The sequence below is a fragment of the Anabrus simplex genome, chromosome 7 (genome assembly GCF_040414725.1).
Source record: "Anabrus simplex isolate iqAnaSimp1 chromosome 7, ASM4041472v1, whole genome shotgun sequence".
NCBI classification, from domain to species: domain Eukaryota; kingdom Metazoa; phylum Arthropoda; class Insecta; order Orthoptera; family Tettigoniidae; genus Anabrus; species Anabrus simplex.
The window spans coordinates 334,870,915-334,892,257 of NC_090271.1; the positions used below are offsets into that span (position 1 = coordinate 334,870,915).

The window sequence follows — 21,343 nt, forward strand, 5'->3', positions numbered from 1 at the left end:
AATGTGGTGACAAAATTGTGATGAATGAACTCCCAGATTACTCGCTGCCCTCTACAATGGCAAGTTTTTTTTTGCTTTACGTCGCACCGGACACAGATAGGTCTTATGGCGATGATGGGACAGGAAAGGGCTAGGACTGGGGAGGAAGCGACCATGGCCTTAATTAAGGTACAGCCCCAGCATTTGCCTGGTGTGAAAATGTGAAACCATCTTCAGGGCTGCAGACAGTGGGGTCAAGTCTCTTAGTGCATTGGCACTGCCGGTGGCTCCAGTTAGCCTACGCAGTGGCCTCCACGGTATGCACTAGCCAGCGTATTGGTAGGTGTGCTAGGTACCAACTGATGAGCCCACCCTAGCACATGAGGGCGAAACGCTGGCAACCAAGAATGAGTTAGCTGGAAAATTTGTAATGTCCAATAACGGACCATTTATATTGGTATTACTGGATACTGGCCGCACTTAAGCGACTGCAGCTATCGAGCTCGGTACCTCCTAAGTTGAGATGCTTTGTTGTTTAGGTCATCAACACAGTCTACTGATCAAGTCGTAGGTTGTCTGTATATGAGTCCACAAAATTCATGATGTGGTTTGGAGTGCTGCTTCAGTTGTTATCTGTGATGAAATACAGGTAACTATTTGTTGCCTTGGAGCATCAATGTTACTCTTTTCCTAAGAAGAAATCTGGTTTTGGGATGGAATCTTTCCTATTATGTGAGGACAAAACAGGATATGTGTGGAATATCCTGTGGTACACAGGCAAGTTGGATCGCAGTTTCAGTACGCAGTTTATGACCTATCTCTGTGGACTGGACTTAAAGCAACTTGTAAAAAGAAAACAAATACGTCGTCACAACTTCGTCACATTATTTATTACTTATTTTCTCACTAAAACTAAAACCCACTTTTTATGTATGGAAATAAGTTGTTTTCAATGTGTATATCTGAGTTTAGCCATTGCAAATTATTTATATTTCTCACATGAGTTTATTTTTGGAATTTCTCATTTCAAAACAATTATTTTTGCATTCATCAATAGATAAAACATTTAACTGCAATAAATTGGTATTCTGTTGCTTTATATTGTACATTATTTCTTCCTCAAAACACAATATATATAGTTTAGGCCTATGGTGGTTTAGACAAAAAATACATTTAATATGATTTTTCAAAAAGAATTCCTGAGTCAATAAAATTCTTTAGCAACAATATGAACAACCAGAATCACCGTGAGTCTTGCAGGAAACTGAGGAAGAGAGACTGCGGTCCGCAGGGTCACCACGGGCGGCAACTGCGCCACATCACCCTGCGCCGTAACATGCGCGGGTCCAGTCAGTTCTGTGGTTCGCAGAAACTCGCCGTAATTCACGCTGCGTCACCTCACGGACCTGCGTCTCATTTTGCGGCCAGCCTTACAGTATTTCAATGTTATAGTTCTTAAGAGTATTGTTCGAAGTAATTTACTTTGTTACCGGAACGTGATGTAACATTTTCGGACTTTAAATTGTCGCTTGCATTTCCTTAGTTAGCTTTTCAATACTCAAATGGCCTATGTTCTTCTAAAATTTAATTGTACTCTGACAATTGAAATTCTTTGTTATTTAGGAATTTTTCTACAATACAGTAGTTTTCCTTCAACCCATTATGTCCATATACTCTCTTCCTCCATTATTCCCGATCTTGTGCATCTTCCTCATTTAAACATCTATCTATGCTCCTCTGTACAACATTTATCCTTTTCCCCCAAGGTTTCCCCATTTCCTGTTGCCCTTAGCTTCCCAGTTTAGCATCATCTTGTGGATTCTGTCATGGCATCCTTTTTACATCTCCAAACCATTTTAATCTTCTTTCATCAATCATATCCAATACATTCTTCTCTACCCCATGATTTCCCTCATTTTAGTGTTTCTTACTTTATTCACTTTTGAGTTTCTAGCTACTCTCCTCCAAAAATCCATCTCTGTGGCTAATAACTTGCCGACCCTGCAGTGTAGGGGTAACATGCCTGCCTCTTACCTAGAGGCCCTGGGCAATTCCCGGCCAGGTCAGGGATGTTTACCTGTATCTGAGGGCTGTTTTGAGATCCACTCATCCTATGTGATTACAATTGAGGAGCTATCCGATTGTGAGATAGCGGCTCCGGTCTAGGAAGCCAAGAATAACGGCCGAGAGGATTCGTTGTGCTGACCATATGGCACCTCGTACTGCAAGTCTTCGGGCTGAACAGAGGTTGTTTGGTAGGCCATGGCACTTCGGGGCAGTTGTGCCATGGGGGCGGGCTAATAACTTGTTTGCATGTTCTTTTATTGTCCAAGTTTTTGCTCTGTACAGTAAAATACTCTGCACCACAGAATGTTTGAAGAGTTTTTTTTTTAGTTTGGTTACAAGTTTCTACTCCATAATCCTGAATTTAGTGCCCCAATTGTTCTCCTGCCCTCACTTACTCATCTCTCAAATGACGATTGTTTCTGAACTGTTTTCCTTGCAGTCGCATCAAATCCATAACAAATTATCTTTACCATAAATGATGGTTTTAAAAACTGTCTTTAACAATTGAGCACAGGTAAGATACCCTTCGCATTTATCATCAAAAATTACATGTTCCTCTCCACATTTAACTTCCCCCCCACAAGTTATATATTTAGTCATCTGACTAGTAATTGCCATTTTATGAGTGTGTTGTTTAGTGTGACTGAGTGTGATTGCTTTCTTGATTAGTGCTATGGAATTCAATATGGCAGCCTCCTTATGATTCATAGAAATGCGCGCTAACTTGACATATTTTTAACTTTCCATAGCTAAATCATCTGGACATGTAGGAAAACTTACAGGTAATCCAATGTCTTCATTACTACTCACTGTCCGACTTGTTGGCTGAACGGTCAGCGTACTGGCCTTCAGTTCAGAGTCCCGGGTTCGATTCCCGGCCCGGGGGCTGGGTGTTTGTGCTGTCCCCAATATCCCTGCAACTCACATACCACACATAACACTATCCTCCACCACAATAACACGGAGTTACCTACACATGGCAGATGCTGACCACCCTTATTGGAGGGTCTGCCTTACAAGGGCTGCACTCTTCTAGAAACAGCCACACGAAATTAATTAATTAATTACTACTCACTGCTATAAATAACATCACTCGTAAACTAACTGGCACCACCTGGGGTGCAGAGCCAAATGTAATCTGTATATCTGCCTTGGCATTGTGTTTCTGAGCAGCAGAATACTCTGCACCAATTTGGTGGAACTCCACACATGTTAGATCGATGTAGCTCTGAATGAGACTGGACGCATCATGACAGGATGTCTGAGGCGAACTCCTGTCCGGAAAATATATCAAATAATGAGAATAGCACCACCAGATATTCGGAAAACAGCTGCGGAAATGGAGAAGAAGAAGAAGCAGCATGAATCTGATTCGAGACATCCCCTTTACAGACACAAACAACAGCTTCCAAGGCTGAGATCAAGAAAGAGCTCCCTGCAATCAACAGTGGCAATTACTGTGATGAAATTCGTTACCTGAAGAGCACTGGGAGAATGTTAGCCCTTGAAATGGCAATGTTAAATTCTGTACCGGCAGCCATTTTGTGTGATACTTACCTACCAAGTGGATTCTTATTTTCATCCTATTGTGAACAATGTTCCATGGCACTGTTGCATATCGTTGGAAAACTAATAAACCACAGATTCAGACGGTAATTTTAACTTTTCTGTGAGACTTCATAAGAAAAGAAACTGAGCCTTGAAAATGGTAGAACTAGTATTTCATGAGCAATATCAAAATTCTAACAATGTAAAATACGAGATGAAACATGAAAACACAAAATCCAAGATATACAAAATGATGCACATATAGATACATAATACGTGTGAAAATTTCAAGTCTATGCAATAATATTTGTTTTATTGGTAAGAAAAAATATATTTTACCATATATGAGCCATTAGGCCTATAACCTACGCAGGTGCATGAACTTGTTATAATAAATGTTATTACAGCAGCTATGCTACATATAGTACAAGCTAACTAAAATGAAAATACTGTACACAGAAATAACAACATCAAAGGTGCACTTTTAACTCGCCAATACATATAATTACAGCCTCAAAATAAGAGCGGTAGCTATAACAAGTACAGCGCCATTACACGATGTTTTGGTTTGTATAGCAGAGAGTCGCTCATTTGTTTTCAAGGAAACATATACAAGGAGATTGTTTCTATGATAAAAATGAGGAAGAAGCATCTGTAAACTCCTAGAAACACAAGAAATGTCACACCATCTGTTAGCGCAATAGTGCTCCTAAACAAAGAAATAAAAATTCATCAAAGAATCAACTCTGCCACTACAGAAATGGGCAAACCATTGATTCATCGCCGCTTGCCGGTTCTAGGGTTAAGGAGATACCTGCGGCGGGCTATCATTTACTTTATGCTACATGGAAGACGTTAAATAGGCTGAGAACTGGAGTATCCCGATGCAAGGTGAATCTGAAGAAATGGGGATACATCAATGAAGACGACTGTTGCGAGTGTGGTGATTTACAGGATCCACAACATCTGTTGATCTGCAGAAACCTGCCTGAAAGTTGCAGCATGAATGATTTAATTTCTGCTAATGATAAGGCCATCAAGACTGCTGAATTTTGGTCCTCAGAAGCTTATTTTTGCTATCGATTGTTTCTTTAGCGAAAAGCAGCACTGATGCTGAATAAGGGAAAATAGTAGAAACCAACTAACTTATAACTTTCTTCTCCAAAAATAAACTAGTGATTGAAATAATAAGAACAAGCAAAGAATTTGCAATAAATGAAATTATTTCCATAACATTTGTCCTTAACCGTCCCCTCTTTTGAGAAGTGTGTGAACAATTCGGTTTCTATTTTAGTAGAACACCGGTGGTTTGCTTACCATGCATTTACTGGTACTACTAGGAGCTGAATGCTTACGACTGTAAAGAGATAGTTCACCCAATGACAGGAGTAACGCTGCACAACGCAGTGCACAGCTATAGTTGTGTCAAATGGGAAGCTAATTTTTGTGGTCGTTTTTATGAAGTAAAAATAATCTGGACTTGAGCAAGTGACATTTAAATTTAACACAGTGACATTTTTCATGAATTACACAGCACATTGAGTGGATGGGATAAAGTAACAACACAGCAGCCACTTGGTAGAATTTTTTTTTTTAGAAACATCTCAAGAACAAAAATGATTCTCATATGACACACGCTATAAATACAGATCAGACTGCCATCCCATTTAATTGGTAAAAACAATGCCAACTAATATAAGACAAAAGAGCAGTACCAATGCTGAATAAGGGAAAATGATAGTAAACAACTGACTTGTGCCTTTCTTCTGCAAAAATAAACTACTGGTTAGGTTAAAGTAATAAGAACAAGCAAAGAATTAGCACTAAATGAATTTAGGTCATAAAATCAATACATAATATACTCACGCTGGCACTGTGACCTGGACTGAAACTTGCACTGAATCTTCGAGTTCGCGGCTGTGAGCTTGTGAAGTTATTAAACGGTGATGAATCTCTGAAAAAAAGAAAAAAGTTAATCTAATTTTGGCAGAAGAGGAGAGTACTTGCATTATGAATATAAAATGTTTACATAATTTATTGTTTATAAATCAAAAAATTATTTTTGTAACATTTGTCCTAAACTGTCCCTTCCTTAGACAAGTGGGAACACTTGTGAGGTATATTCAGGAAAATGGGAGTGACTAGGAAGTACTAAGGAGAGTACAGGCAAATTGTTGTCATTGGCAGCTTAACTTGTTTCTGAGCAAATCTCTTCTTCCAACAAATTCACTTCTGTCTGTGGATGTACTTTCAATGACTGAACACACGGATGTACTTTCAATGACTGAATACACCAATCCTATCATGGAACAAGCAACCACACACATTCCACAGAACTGTTGGAGGAGGACATGGTTGTACTGCACAGAGTTTTCATGCTTGTCTTTGGCCTCTTTACGTCTGTGTTGTTCCCCTTCAAACAGACTGACTGACAGCAACAGGGATGGTCTGGCACCAAATTGAACAGTCCCAAGTTTGTGGACTGAGACCTGTCACCTTCATAGTGTGCTTGTAGTGCTTCATATGGCAGACCAATGATGCAAATAATGTTGGAGCAAGTACACAAGATCTTATTCTGATAGCTAACCTGCCTGGTCATGCTATTGTGGAGAGCCTGAATCAGAACAGTCACAGCGTTTCAGCACTGCCCACACAGCAGGTCTTGGAACTGAATCAAATGTGTTCTTTATTACACAGGTAATAGGGACCTACCTTCCTGTTTACTCCATTCCTGATTTTGTCCTTTTGAATTGTATGATTCAAAGTTCTAATGAATCTAATTTCTGATGCCTCAATTCTACTGTAGAGTACATACCTCTAAATCATGTGCGACAATCAGTACGAAGTAGGTGTGGTAAAGGGTTCTTTTTACTTTTAGTAGTATTTTACGGTCCCAGAATAAATTTCTGACTTGATTGTAAGTTTGATGCTTTCTGTGTCCTGCTGAGTATTTCCTGCTTGACAGTATTGTCTTTGGAGATGGTGCTTCCAAGGTACCTGAAGTGAGAAACTTATTCTAATTTTACTCCTTCCAAAAATAGGTTTGAGTTTGTTCCTTTCCTGCTGATGGTCTTTTCTACAGTCTTTGTTTTACCTATTTTTATCTCAAATTTATTGAATATATTGCTCCACTCAGCTTTTTCTGTACTTCAGCTTCTGTTTCTCCCCATAACAGCACAACATCAGTATATACCAGGACATTGGTCAGCTGTCCATTTTCTTGACAGACTTTTTCTTGTCCATTGCTATTATGAACATGAATTATGATAGGGCACTTCTTCGTTGGACACCTCTCTTTGTCTCAAACTAGTCTGATCATCCATTGCCTAACTGAACACAGCTGTAGCAATTCTGGTACAACATTTTTACTTTGTCAGTCAGGTATTTTGGCACCTTAAGGTCTTCCAGGCATTCCTAGATCTTATTCCGAGGGACAATGTCATAGGCCTTTTCAAAGACCAATCACCATATTCTTTCCATGTTCCCAGCACTTTTCTGTAAGCATTCTTATTGCAAAAATAACATCAATAGTACTTTGATCTTTCTTGAATTCATGTTGTTCTTCCTCAACCAAAGGTTCCACTATCTTCCTATCTTTTCCAAAAGCTTCAGGGTGTGTGACTACTTTGATATCTGTAATAATTTGATGGTGACTATTTAACCTAAGTTTATTAATGAGAATCTTATGATGTAGTAATTTTTTAATTTCTAAAGGTTTTATATTAAATTAAGACTGTTTTTGAAGATATGATTTTAAGATTATGGACTGGTATATGCTTATTACTGAAATAGGCTCTGTATACTACATCATGGCTAGACATTTGAAAATAAAAGAAAGTATTATTATTTAAATTAATTTGGAATCCACCTAGCATGTACTGAATGATTAGTTAACTTCATTAATTTGTGAAGTCAATCTAAGTTTAAATTATCTTTGTAATCTTATAATTCAATGAATCATCTCTAAGATGTTAAGCTTAACCAATTCTGCATGGTGTGCTATAAAGTAATATAATTTTTCAGGTACAGTAATTTAAAAACTTTTAAATTGTATTTTAAATGATGTAATCTTATCCAGATGGAATGTGCATCTCACATCTGTATCTTGTATGTTCTTATTTCTTCCGTTGTTTATCATGACTGGTTTTAAATTGTTACCTTAGCTTGACATCCAGTTTATTTTCTTTTTCTTGGGTTGACTTATTTTTCTTTCTGCTTTCTCATTGCTTAATTGAAGTGTTTATGGCTGTTATAGTATTTCATTTTAATGAACTATGTAAATCTGATTTCCCTTTGTCCTGCAGTTGAAATGCTCATTCTATTTAGAGTGTCTTTGGTGTTTTATCAGGTACATCCTTATGAGAAATTTAACGTACAATCCTGAGATTTCCTCATTTAATAGACTCATGTTACTTTAATTTATATAATTCCCTTCTTATTGATGTGTCCATCTCCGTGGCTGAATACTTAAAATAGTGAGCTTCGGGTTCAGAGGACCCTGGGTTCGATTCTCAGCTGGGTCAAGGATTTTTATCTTCAATGGTTAATTCCCTTGGATTGGGAACTGGGTGTTTGTGTTGTCCCTAACATCCCTGCAACTCGTACACCACACACAACACTATCCTCCACCACAATAACAGCAGTTTCTTAAACACGGCAGATGCTGCCCACCCTCGCTGGAGGGTCTGCTTTACAAGGGCTGCGCCAGGGTAGCAATAGCCATAAAAAGAATTATTATTATTATTATTATTATTATTATTATTATTATTATTATTATTATTATTATTGTCATCAATGTGGAGCTTATAGTATAGGAGATATTTGCGTCCTTGCATACATCGTATTTTGGCCATTGTTGTCCCCTCTTCCTATCGGCTGCATCATTAGAGATTGCTTTGTTTGATTTTATCTATCTTTTGTTCATTATGATGAGTTGATTTAGTTGAGGCGCAGTTAGGACATGGACGTGTGGTCCGAATTTTTTCTGGGATTTGGACTAGCAATCCTTGATTTGTTGATTTCATTCTTACTGATGGTAATTAAATGTAAGTGTGGGATGTGAATTATTTTAATTTGTGGTGTTTTTAATCCCTTTAGGAAAGGGGTACCCAGCATTAATGTGCAAGCCACTTGCAATGTGAATGAAAAGTTTATTAGCGTGGATGTCACTTGGCCTGCTCCTCCCGCCGCTGCTCACGAACTGCTCTGTGCTCCGTACCTGCCTCCCAAAGGAAGCAGAGCACTGGCACAGATGCGGCAAAGCGGAAGGAGCAGGCGTGATGATTTGGTCAGCGAACATCCCGCCACATCACAGGTGCTCTTTTTCATAATAAATATAAATTTACAGCAACTAATGTCCGCCTGAAGGCGGCATCAAACACAAAATAGCAGTAAGAGAAAGAGAACGAGGTCTAGACCTGCGAAAACCCCTTTTGTGCACAGATTGAGCAATAAACACTGAAACTATATATATATATATATATAATCTAATATATATAATCTTCTCTGAACTGTTCTTGGGAGATTTCAATCGTATCGTCATCCGGAATTTGCAGCCCTACTCACGGGTGGCAGACACGGTACGTGTGAATCACAAACAGTGTGAAGGCTGAAACACTCAGAACTACTATCATGATCGCACAGCATTCACTGCACACCATCTGGTTGGGGAGTCAGAACGAGGGGCAGAGGGGTAGAATCCGCTGTCGGTGGTGGCTCTGATGACACCCCGAATGCCATGGCCTCCACCTTGGTGCTTGCTGCTGAGGATGACCAGGGTAGGCATGGTGGGCTGGTTGAACTGGAACCTGGGTGGTAGGTTGACCAGGTCATCCCCCAATGCAGAGTCGAGCTGCAATACATAGCCCCACCCTCGGATATACATGTAGGCCCTCTGGCCCTGGTCCATGAAGCCCCAATTACTTAGGGCCCAGAGGGTGGTGACGGTGTCATGGTGGTCCCATCCCATTGGAGTCGATGCTGCGAGGGCTTTTAGGGCCACCACAAGATGAAATGCTCTATCATCATCAGGCAGTTCCAAAGGTTTAGCGCATGTCACTGGAACCAGGTTCATCTGTCGGCGCGATCATTTTCTTCCACATGTGTATCGTCTTGTGATGTCTCTGGATGTTGAAGTGGAGAGGCGTCCAGGCATAACTGAAGTTGTTGAAGCATTTGACGGATCTGACCAAGATTCAACCTGTAGTCCCTGAACTGTTGGCTCCTGTGGAGGGTGCTCTGTCTGTGGCTGAGGTGCGTGAGCCATGGGTCTCACCGGGATTCTTGATGGACCAGATGATGAAGTTGACGTATCTGCTGACTGAGGTCGTGAAGGAGCCTTGGGATTACATCTCTTGGTTTCCCAGTAATGTATGATTACTGATTCTTGCAGCATGTCTTTCACATGGACTCTAGTTTGTTGGCCGGCTCCTTCCCCCGCTGCTCACAAAATGCCCCATGCTCTGTGCCTGCCCCAGAATATAGAGGCAGGGCAGGAACGCATGTGATTACAATATGTCAATCAGTCATCTCGTTTTTAACCCTGAATTAGTCTTGTGCTTGTGGAGAAGTATTTTGTTATGCACAAAATTAGGGCCTTCAAACCGTACTCTTAACAAGTGACAAACTATAGGTGGACCCATTTTACCTACCAAACTACGAACCTGTGTCCAGAAAACCAGCTATTTTTGACTTATACTCTTTTCAAGTCCTGACACGGAAGAAAATCCCTGGTAATTTCACAGTGTACACAACAATAGAAATGTACAAGGTACTTATACAACGAAGGTAGCAGCTCCGATCACAAACCAAGGAAATACTCAGCAAAATAGTGGATTACAGAACACAATTCCACCAGTTTAATCTACCGCTAAAAATCTGCCAGGGTAGATCTTATTTAAGACCTTCAAACGGCAGGCAAAACAAAAAATTAACTTGAAAAACAACACAAACACAGATTAGAATGTTGTGTGAACACATTTAATATTTTGTCACTACATGTCTCCCCGCCCTTTTTCTCCTTTCCTCACAATAACTTCTCTCCTTTCAATTCCATCACTCGGAACCGTTTCATTAGCAATCGTTTTCGCAACTCTGTAAATGACATTTCTGTACCGCCTTTCCTGTTATTCTCCTTTCTGTTCAACTTTCTTTCCTGGGTATGTTGCTGGGCCCTGACATAGCTGCAGATTCTCGTGGTGGTGGTGGAAGATTTAAAGATATACCTGGGTCATGTAGTGAAGAAAAAGCAACCCCTGCTAATTTTCCTCCTGCAATATTTTAGAAATATTTATTAATGCAATTATAATTCATGTTGTACTGTAATTATGAATATTTTAATTTTAATAGAATTATTTATTGCTTCATGATTTTTTTCTTACCTTGCAGTCTGTTTTTGATGGATTTGAGTCACTCTGCATTATATCCAGTAATTCGTTTTCCCACAGTTTTAGGTGGACTTTTCAAGTCTGTTTTTGCTTTTAATTCTGCTTTTCATATTTTGAATTCTTTTAGACTCTTGATCTTCAGATAATTTGACCCAAAATTTATTTCTTGTTTCCTGCTGCTGCTGCTGCATTTTTTTGTTTTTACTGAACATCTGGTAGCTGAGATTTTGAAAATAGGATGGGTTGTGACTTCAATACATCTATGAAACCTGCCTGAAATTCACGACCGTCCTCCTCCATGGTGACACTTAAAATATTCTGGAAATCGTAACCGCTGTCGTAACCCAAACTCCCGAAAGTTGTGGACACTTGGAACATTTTATAAATTAATTAGTTACTGAAAGGAAAAACAACAATCAGCAAACCAAGTGGTTGGGATTAAAAATGCTACAAAGCCAAACAGAAGTAATTACTTTTAAACAAGGTGTAACATTCATTCATGATTTATTAGAAAATCAAAATTTTATTTTTTATTTAAGTCAGATTTAATTTCTTTTCAAATTTAACAATTTTACTAATGATTTGATAATATTTTCAGATTCATGGATGCATCATTGCTTAAGTACCTAGGAATAATAATGAAGGATCAATTTAAATTTTGTGTTCTAACAATATTTTGAATTGGGGTACAATATGTATGTTTGTTTAGTCCTCAGCCCGAAGGCTGGTTGGATCCTCAACAGCTCTGCCATCAGCTGTCATAGATGGCCTAGGCATCACTGAAGAGGCGTACTAGGTAAATGAGGAGTGAGGTAGTTTATTACATATCAGTCTGCCAAGCCCACTGAAATGCAAGCACCAACCAACCCTATGAGCAATATTTTCACGCCATTCATAGCAGGGACTGGCTGCAGAAGGAATGGCATTACTAGCATCACTCATACCTCAGTCACTTTCATTTTGTCAAAGCCAAGGATAAAGCTGAGACAGATCAATGAAAGTAACAAAATTGCTCTAGCCCATACCAGAAGACATAGTGCACTGTAAACACTGAAGGCATGGGGTACGATATATTAAAATATATTTTTAAACCAGTTTTTCTGTCTCCTGACATTCTTTTATACTAAAAAAACACAAACTAGAAAGTATTCTTTATATCAAGGCTGTTTCTAAACCAATTCTTCATCTCCAGTCACATTTATAGCTTCCTTATTTAAGGGCTTTACAAAAACACACCAGGAAGGCAAGGGGAAACCATCTGATTATCACCCCGTGAGAGCATCATGCAGAGTCAAAAAATTAATATTGGTATGCTGCGCAATCCGAGTAGCGATCTGCGTCAGTTCGGGTCTGGGCTGAATGATGTGAAATGTGCGACCGGACATACAGAGGTGAACGACCGGCCTCACATGGTAAATCTGCTAACGACCGGCCTCGCACGGTAAATCTGCTAACGACCAGCCTCGCACGGTAAATCTGCTAACGACCGGCCTCGCACGGTAAATCTGATACTGATCGACCAAATGTAGACCAACTTCGCAGAGGTAAAACAATAGCTACATGGAATGTGAGAGGGTTACTTCAGTCGATAAAACTTTGCATTGTAGAAAGAAAACTAAAGAAAACTAAAGAAAGACCCACAACCAATGCCAGGTTACCAGAACCCAACAGACCAACGATCCTTAGAGAAGTGAGATTTGCAATAAAAGAGCTCCAGAACCGGAAAGCACCAGGCCAAGATGGAACTGCTGCTGAAATCCTAAAGAACATGGGTGACCTAGGTGTCAAAATCCTCCACAAGTTATGTTAGAAGATATGGACATCTGGAAATTGGCCAGACTAGTGGTACCACTCCATCTTCGTACCACTATTCAAAAAGGTTCTTTACTTGAGTGTGCAAACTATCGAACGATAACCCTCATCTCCCATGCCAGTAAAATCATGCTCACGGTGCTGAACGAGGCGCTGAAGACCTTCTTACTTCCACAAATATCAGAGGAGTTCCAGGCAAAGGAACCCTTAAGCAGATCCTAAACATCCAGCAGCTTATAGAGAAGACAACGGAGTACAATATCAAGATGTTCCTGTGCTTCGCGGACTACAAGAAAGCCTTTGACAAGGCGATATGGTCAAGGCTTTGGGTTATTCTCAATGAGATGGGGACACCGAGACATTTGGTGTACCTGATTCAACAACTGTACTCTTCGAATAGTAACTTCTCAGACATCTTTTCTACTACTGCTAGAGTGCGACAAGGTTCCATTCTCTGCCCCTCCTATTTAATGTACACATTGAGTACATTATAAGGGAGATTCTCAAGGATTGGAGCGACAGCATCACAGTTGGTAGCAGGAAAATTAACAATCTCAGATATGCGGATGACACTGTGATTATTGCAAAAGATGATCATGAACTAGAAACCATCATGCGGAGCAGAGAATATGGTCTTGAAATCAACAATTAAAAACAACAAAGTGATGATTGTAGATCGTGTTAATAACAACAGACCTGCCATAACAAGAATTGCTGATTATGAGGTTGTCAGTTGCTTCGACTATCTGGGATCTATCGTCACAAATACCAGAAACTGTGAACCTGAGATCCGTAAGCGCATTGTGATTGCGAGAAATTCAACAGCAAAACTTACTCGCATCTGGAAGGACACCTCCATCACTTCCAAGACAAAGCTCACCCTCATTCGAACCCTGATCGTCCCTATCGCGACCTATGCAGTAAGAACTTGGACAATGAAGATGGCAGATCACTGCGGATTGATGCTCTAGAAATGTGGTGCCATAGGAGATTACTGGGAATACGATGAACAGCACACCATACTAATGAATCAATCCTGCAACAGCTCGGCATCGGAACAAGACTGTCGACCCTTATCAACCAAAAACAACTCGGATATTTTGGTCATATTGCCAGAAAACAGGAGGGAATGGAAATACTTATCATAGAGGGAAAAGTCGACGGCCAAAGACTTAGAAGACGTGCACCGTTACGATGGATGGACCAGATCAAGAGCTTGACCAGGATGAGCGTATAGCAAGCAAGTCACCATGCCCAAAGAAGAGACTCCTGGAGGCAGATCAGTAAAAGGATTGTTGCGTGATGCCACTATACCCTTACGAAGGGTTGGACTCAAAGAGAGACAAAAACACAAGCTTGGGAGCTTCGTCTACACCAAGTCTGGTTCTTAACTTTGAATGAACAACAACAAATGTAGAAAACCTGTTCTATACTATTACCAACTTGCCAATGACATTTTCTAGAGATTTCCACCACCGCAAAGCAACACACACATTGCATTACTTCATCGGTGAACACTGTTGGAATGAAGGGTTCAGATTTTGCTTGATATTTCACAAGTATTGATAGAAATGAAGTTTCCACATATTTTCCTGGGCAAATGAAAATGCACATTCATGCTCAGATAAATGTAAAACATATTCTATATTGTTTAATACTGAATGAACAATGATAGTCAGAAAATATGGTGCAGCCAATGCTTGTTAATGACATTTTTCAAATATCTTAGTTTTTGCGTCAATAATTTCAGATTTCCTTAACACTTGTAATTCATCCAAGTCATTCTTAAGTTTTTATCCACACTTTTCCTGCTTGTCCAATGGTACAGTCACTTCTCTGGCTTACATCAAGAATCAGTGCTACTGGTTTTAAAACAACTTCAGTTTCAATTTTGCCATACTGTTTACACTGCCTGTAACGAAGCTTCTCACATTATACTATAATTCGCTCTCACAACTTTTTGCTGAATTTATTGTAAGTACAAGTAAGTAGTCGTGTGTGTGGGGATGCCCAAATGTATCAACTGTGTTGAACAGATGTACGTCCCCATTTTCACTGGTCACTATAACAGACACAATGGGTTTATTATGCACATTTGACCATTCATCTAAATTCATACAAACTGTTTTCTTCTTTTCCCACACCTGTGGGGTCTGTTAGGAATGTACGAGGTTTCCGGGGATTTTTCAATGATACAGACCACTTGATATATATATTGATTCCCATAGGAAATCTGAAAACATTTGTCCCGAATGAGTAAATTTATAATACCAATATAAATGGTCCGTTATTGGACATTATAAATTCTCCAGCTAACTCATTCTTGGTTGCCAGCGTTTCGCCCTCGTGTGCTAGGGTGGGCTCATCAGTTGGTACCTAGCACACCTACCAATACGCTGGCTAGCGCATACTGTGGAGGCCACTGCGTAGGCTACTTGCAGCCACCGGAAGTGCCAATGCACTAAGACTTTGTCTCATTACCAAAAAAAGTTGCCTGCTTGGCAATAACGGACCATTTATATTGGTATTATAAATTTACTCATTCGGGACAAATGTTTTCAGATTCCCTATGGGAATCAACATAATATCATCTGATGGCCAAGCAGGCAACAATTTTTGGTAATGAGACAATGTCTCTTAGTGCATTGGCACTGCCGGTGGCTGCAAGTAGCCTACGCAGTGGCCTCCACAGTATGCACTAGCCAGCGTATTGGTAGGTGTGCTAGGTACCAACTGATGAAGCCCACCCTAGCACACGAGGGCGAAACGCTGGCAACCAAGAATGAGTTAGCTGGAGAATTTATAATGTCCAATAACGGGCCATTTATATCGATACAGACCATTATCTGATCTGTAGTGAACTAAGTATCTCTAGGCCTAGGGTAGAGAAAGTGAAATCTGTCTGCAAATGAATAAGGGTAGAAAATCTCCAGGACGAGGAAATTAGACAGAAGTACATGGATATGATTAGTGAGAAGTTTTGAACAGTAGATAGTAAGCAGGTTCAGGATATAGAAACTGAATGGGTGGCATACAGGGATGCTGTAGTAGAAACAGCAAGGGAATGCCTAGGAACAACTGTGTGTAAAGATGGGAAAAGGCGAACATCTTAGTGGAATGATGAAGTGAGAGCAGCTTGTAAACGTACGAAGGTGGTTTGAAAAGTCCGTGCAAAGTGCGAGAGATGGCACCACCAGCGTGTATCGCGGTCATGTTTAGTTAGTAGCATCTCTTGAATGAACGCACACCAAGTTTCAACCATATTGGTCTATTTCTTTGTGTTTGGCATTCGTGTGAATCAAGGAAGTCGAGTGATTTTCAAGAAATGGACAAAAAAGAATTTTGTGTGGTGATTAAACATTACTTTATGAAAGGCAAAACGCCTCAGGAGACTAAAAAGAAGCTTGATAAACATTATGGTGACTCTGCACCTTCGATTAGAACGGTTTATAAGTGGTTACAAAATTTTCGGACTGGCCATATGGGCACAAGTGACGCTGAACGTTCTGGACGGGCTGTGGAGGTTACGAATCCAGAAATCATTGATCAAATCCATGATATGGTGATGGGTGACAGAAGAGTTAAGGTGCGTGAGATTGCTAGTGCTGTGAGCATCTTGACTGAACGGGTACATAATATTTTGCATAAACATTTGCACAGGAGAAAGCTATCCGCAAGACGGGTGCCGCGATTGCTCACGCTTGACCAAAAACGGAATTGCGTGAAGTGTTGCAAGGATGGTTTGCAACTTCCGGAGGACTTTAAGCGTCGTTTCGTCATTGTGGATGAAACATGGATACATTACTATACTCCTGAGACCAAACAACAATCTAAACAATGGGTTACCAAGGGGGAATCTTCACCAAAAAAGGCGAAGACCGTTCCTTCGGCCGGAAAGTTTATGGCGAATGTTTTTTGGGATTCGCAAGGGATAATCCTCATCGACTATCTGGAAAAGGGTAAAACTATTACAGGTGCATATTATTCATCGTTATTGGACTGTTTGAAAACCGAGCTGCAAGAAAAACGCCCGTGATTGGCCCACAAGAAAGTCCTTTTCCATCATGACAACGCACCAGCACTCACCTCAGCAGTTGTGGTTGCAAATTTAATGGAAATAGGATTCCAGCTCCTTTTACACCCCCCCCCCCCCATTCTCCAGACTTGGCTCCCTCGGACTACTATTTGTTCCCCTATTTGAAGAAATGGCTGGTGGGACAAAGATTTTATTCAAATGAGGAGGTGATTGCAAACACTAATGGATATTTTTCAGACTTGGACAAATCCTATTATTCGGAAGGGATCAACAAACTAGAACATCGTTGGACAAAGTTCGTTCGTTCGTAATCTGTTTACCCTCCAGGTTCGGTTTTTCTCTTGGACCCAGCGAGGGATCCCACCTTTACCACCTCAGGGGCAGTGTCCTGGAACTTCAGACTCTGGGTCGGAGGATACAACTCGGGAGGATGACCAGTATCTCGCCCGGGCAGCCTCACCTGCTATGCTGGACAGGGGCTTTGTGGGGGGATGGGACATTTGGAAGGGATAGACAAGGAAGAGGGAAGGACGCGGCCGTCGCCTTAAGTTAGGTACCATCCCGGCATTTGCCTGGAGAAGTGGGAAACCACAGAAAACCACTTCCAGGATGGCTGAGGAGGGAATCGAACCCCCCTAAACTCAGCTGACCTCCCGAGGCTGAGTGGACCCCGTTCCAGCCATCGTGTCACTTTTCAAATTTCGTGGCAGAGCTGGGATTCGAACCCGGGCCTCTGCGGGTGGCGGTTAATCACACTAACCACTACACCACAGAGGCGGACTGGACAAAGTGTATAAGCCTAAAAGAAGGCTATGTCGAAAAATAAAAAAGGTTTACCCCAAATACGTAATAAGTTTTTATTTTTGCACGGATTTTTCGAAGGCCCCTCGTGAAAAGAAGGCTTATCAGAAATAGCTCTAAACAAGGGCCGAGGCAGACAGGGATTTGTACGTAGACGAAAGAAACAGAGCGAAACAAATAGTTGTTGAATCCAAAAAGAAGTCGTAGGATGATTTTGGGAATAACCTGGAAAGCCTAGGTCAAGCAGCGGGGAAACCTTTATGGACAATAATAAAGAATCTTAGGAAGGGAGTGAAAAAGGAAATGAGCCATGTTTTGAGTAATTCAGGTGAACTCATAATAGATCCCAGGGAATCAATGGAGAGGTGGAAGGAATATTTTGAACATCTTCCCAACGTAGAAGGAAATCTTCCTGGTGGTGTTGCGAACAGCCAAGCTCATGGGGAGGAGGAAAATGATGTTGGTGAAATTACGCTTGAGGAAGTGGAAAGGATGGTGAATAAACTCCATTGTCATAAAGCAGCAGGAATAGATGAAATTAGAGACCTGAAATGGTGAGGTATAGTGGAAAGGCAGGTATGAAATAGCTTCATAGAGTAGTAACATTAGCATGGAGTGTTGGTAACATACCTTCAGATTGGACAAAAGCAGTAATTGCTCCCATCTATAAGCAAGGGAACAGGAAGGATTGCAACAACTATCGAGGTATCTCATTGATTAGTACACCAGGCAAAGTATTCACTGGCATCTTGGAAGGGAGGGTGCGATCAGTAGTTGAGAGGAAGCTGGATGAAAACCAGTGTGGTTTCAGACCACAGAGGGGCTGTCAGGATCAGATTTTCAGTATGCGCCAGGTAATTGAAAAATGCTACGAGAGGAATAGGCAGTTGTGTTTATGTTTTGTAGATCTAGAGAAAGCATATGACAGGGTACCAAGGGAAAAGATGTTCACCATACTGGGGGACTATGGAATTAAAGGTAGATTATAAAAATCAATCAAAGGCATTTATGTTCACAATTGGGCTTCAGTGAGAATTGATGGTAGAATGAGTTCTTGGTTCAGGGTACTTACAGGGTTAGACAAGGCTGTAATCTTTCACCTTTGCTGTTCGTAGTTTACATGGATCACCTGCTAAAAGGTATAAAATGACAGGGAGGATTCAGTTAGGTGCAAATGTAGCAAGCAGTCTGGCCTATGCTGACGACTTAGTCTTGATGGCAGATTGTGCCGAAAGCCTGCAGTCCAATATCTTCTTCTTCTTCTTCTTCTTCTTCTCCTCCTTTCGGTGCCTATCCATTTTGGATGTTGGCGATCATGATGGCTATTTTCGTCTTGTTTGTGGCAGCGCGGAACAGTTCAACTGATGACATATTGCACCAGCCTCTAAGATTGTCAAGCCAAGATATTCGTCTTCTTCCAGGACCCCTTTTGGTGTTGATTTTCCTCTGGAGTATTTTTTGGAGTAGGTTGTATCTATCTGTGTTACGCATTATATGTCCCAGATACTGCAGCTTTCAGCATTTCACTATCTTGATCAACTGAGGTGTTGTGTTCATCCTTCTCATTACTTCCACGTTTGTCATTCTCTGGGTCCAAGATATTCTCAGGATCCACCTATAAAGCCATGTTTCAAAGGCCTCCAGCTTCTTCTCTGTGTTTTTATTTAAGGTCCATGTCTCTACACCATATAAAAGAACAGAAAATACATAACAGTGCAGAAGTCTGATTTTAGTGCCTAAAGTTAGATTGTGGCTTTTAAACACATTACTCATTTTCTGGAACACACTTTTTGCTTTTCCAATGCGTACCTTGACTTCTTGTGAGCAATCCCAGTCTTCATTTATTATGGTTCCAAGGTATGAATATTGTTTTACCCAATATCTTAGAACTTGAAAATAGGTGCAATGAGTATGGTATGAAAATTAGCCTTTCAAAGACTAAATTGATGTCAGTAGGTAAGAAATTCAACAGAACTGAATGTCAGATTGGTGATACAAACCTAGAAACAGGTCGATAATTTCAAGTATTTAGGTTGTGTGTTCTCCCAAGATGGTAATATAGTGAGATTGAATCAAGGTGTAGTAAAGCTAATGCAGTGAGCTCGCAGTTCCAATCAACAGTATTCTGTAAGAAGGAAGTCAGCTCCCAGATTAAACTATCTTTACATCGGTCTGTTTTCAGACCAACTTTGCTTTACGGGAGCGAAAGCTGGGTGGACTCAGGATATCTTATTCATAAGTTAGAAGTAACAGACATGAAAGTAGCAAGAATGAGTCCTGGTACAAACAGGTGGGGACAATGGCAGGAGGGTACTCGGAATGAGGAGATAAAGGCTAATTTAGGAATGAACTTGATGAATGAAGCTGTACGCATAAACCGGCTTCAGTGGTGGGGTCATGTGAGGCGAATGGAGGAGGGTAGGTTGCCTAAGAGAAATGGACTGTTATGGAGGGTAAGAGAAGTAAAGTGAGACCAAGACGACGATGGTTAGACTCAGTTTATAACGATTTAAAGATAAGAGGTATAGAACTAAATGAGGCCACAGCACTAGTTGCAAATAGACGATTGTGGCAACGTTTAGTAAATTCACAGAGGCTTGCAGACTGAACACTGAAAGGCATAACAGTCTATAATGATAATGTATATATGTATGTATAATAGAGATCACTTTTCTACATAGTGCCCTGCCTTCAATACACATTTTCTCCACCGGATTAGTAAGTTTTTGATGCAGTCCTGATAGAAAGAAGAGCGACATGTGCAGAGCCAGTTGCGCACAAACTCTTCTACATTTGCATTATCATCGATCTGCTTCACACAAGCGTGATAGATATAACTTGAAAACGATATTCTCTCACCCATGGGTAAAAAATGCATGTATCGAGCTCAAATTATTAATATTATTATTTTATTATTATTATTATTATTATTATTATTATTATTATTATTATTATTATTATTATTATTACTTGTAACGTATGGCTACGGAGTGTTACATCCTGTTAGTATTTGTATTATTATAACGATACGATCGCATTGTTTGTGAGGTTATGTCATTAAACATGTGCTGTACATAAATATTTATACGAGTTCAGATAATGTAAATGCCTGTAAATTAATATTATATAATTTATTGTTACCTGTATATGATGTGTAATCCGCTACAAAATTGTGAAACACACTGTAACTTCCAGAATGGCACTATATGATGGTGGAATATTCTGTACATTATGTTGTTAGGCAGTCTAGAATTTATGAGAAAATGTATCTTTCCAGAAGCCTGGCCAGACACCTATATAAGGAGGTGATCTTGAAGGTAGAAACGAGTTATTATATAGTAGAGTTATGGGTTAACTATACTTGTGACCACATGTTGTGACATGCAGTGGCTGCAGTCTCTATGTTGAAGTGATAGGCAGTTGTTAAAATGGCAGCTTTATTGATGTGTGTATTTTGCTAGTGACAGCAGTGATTAAGGTTATGTGCGTGTTTAATTTGTAAATAGATGTGAATAAATAACTGTACCAACTGACAGCATTTCGTGTGCGTCTTTGTGGATATGTTATGCTGTCCTCCTATGGCTTTTTTGAGTGGTCCAAACAAATGGTAGCCGCAGGGCGATAAATCTGGACTGTACGGAGGGTGTTCCAGAGGTTTCCAGTGAATTTCCTCCAGCTTTTCCCGTGTTAAAGCGGCAGTATACGGCCTTGCGTT

General features: G+C 40.3%; 1 protein-coding gene across 3 annotated transcripts in view; it reads right to left on the bottom strand.

Annotated features, from left to right (window-relative positions):
• The window catches only part of LOC136877621 (P2R1A-PPP2R2A-interacting phosphatase regulator 1), a 157,372-nt gene that overhangs the window by 97,481 nt on the left and 38,548 nt on the right, over nt 1–21,343 (bottom strand). For all 3 annotated transcript variants that reach the window (XR_010860785.2, XM_067151802.2, XM_067151803.2), the window contains exon 2: nt 5,461–5,548. Coding sequence is in view for 2 of the 3 variants with exons in the window: in XM_067151802.2 (XP_067007903.1) it covers nt 5,461–5,548 (88 nt within the window). In the remaining variant the exon portion in view is untranslated. The remainder of the gene's footprint in view (nt 1–5,460; nt 5,549–21,343) is intronic.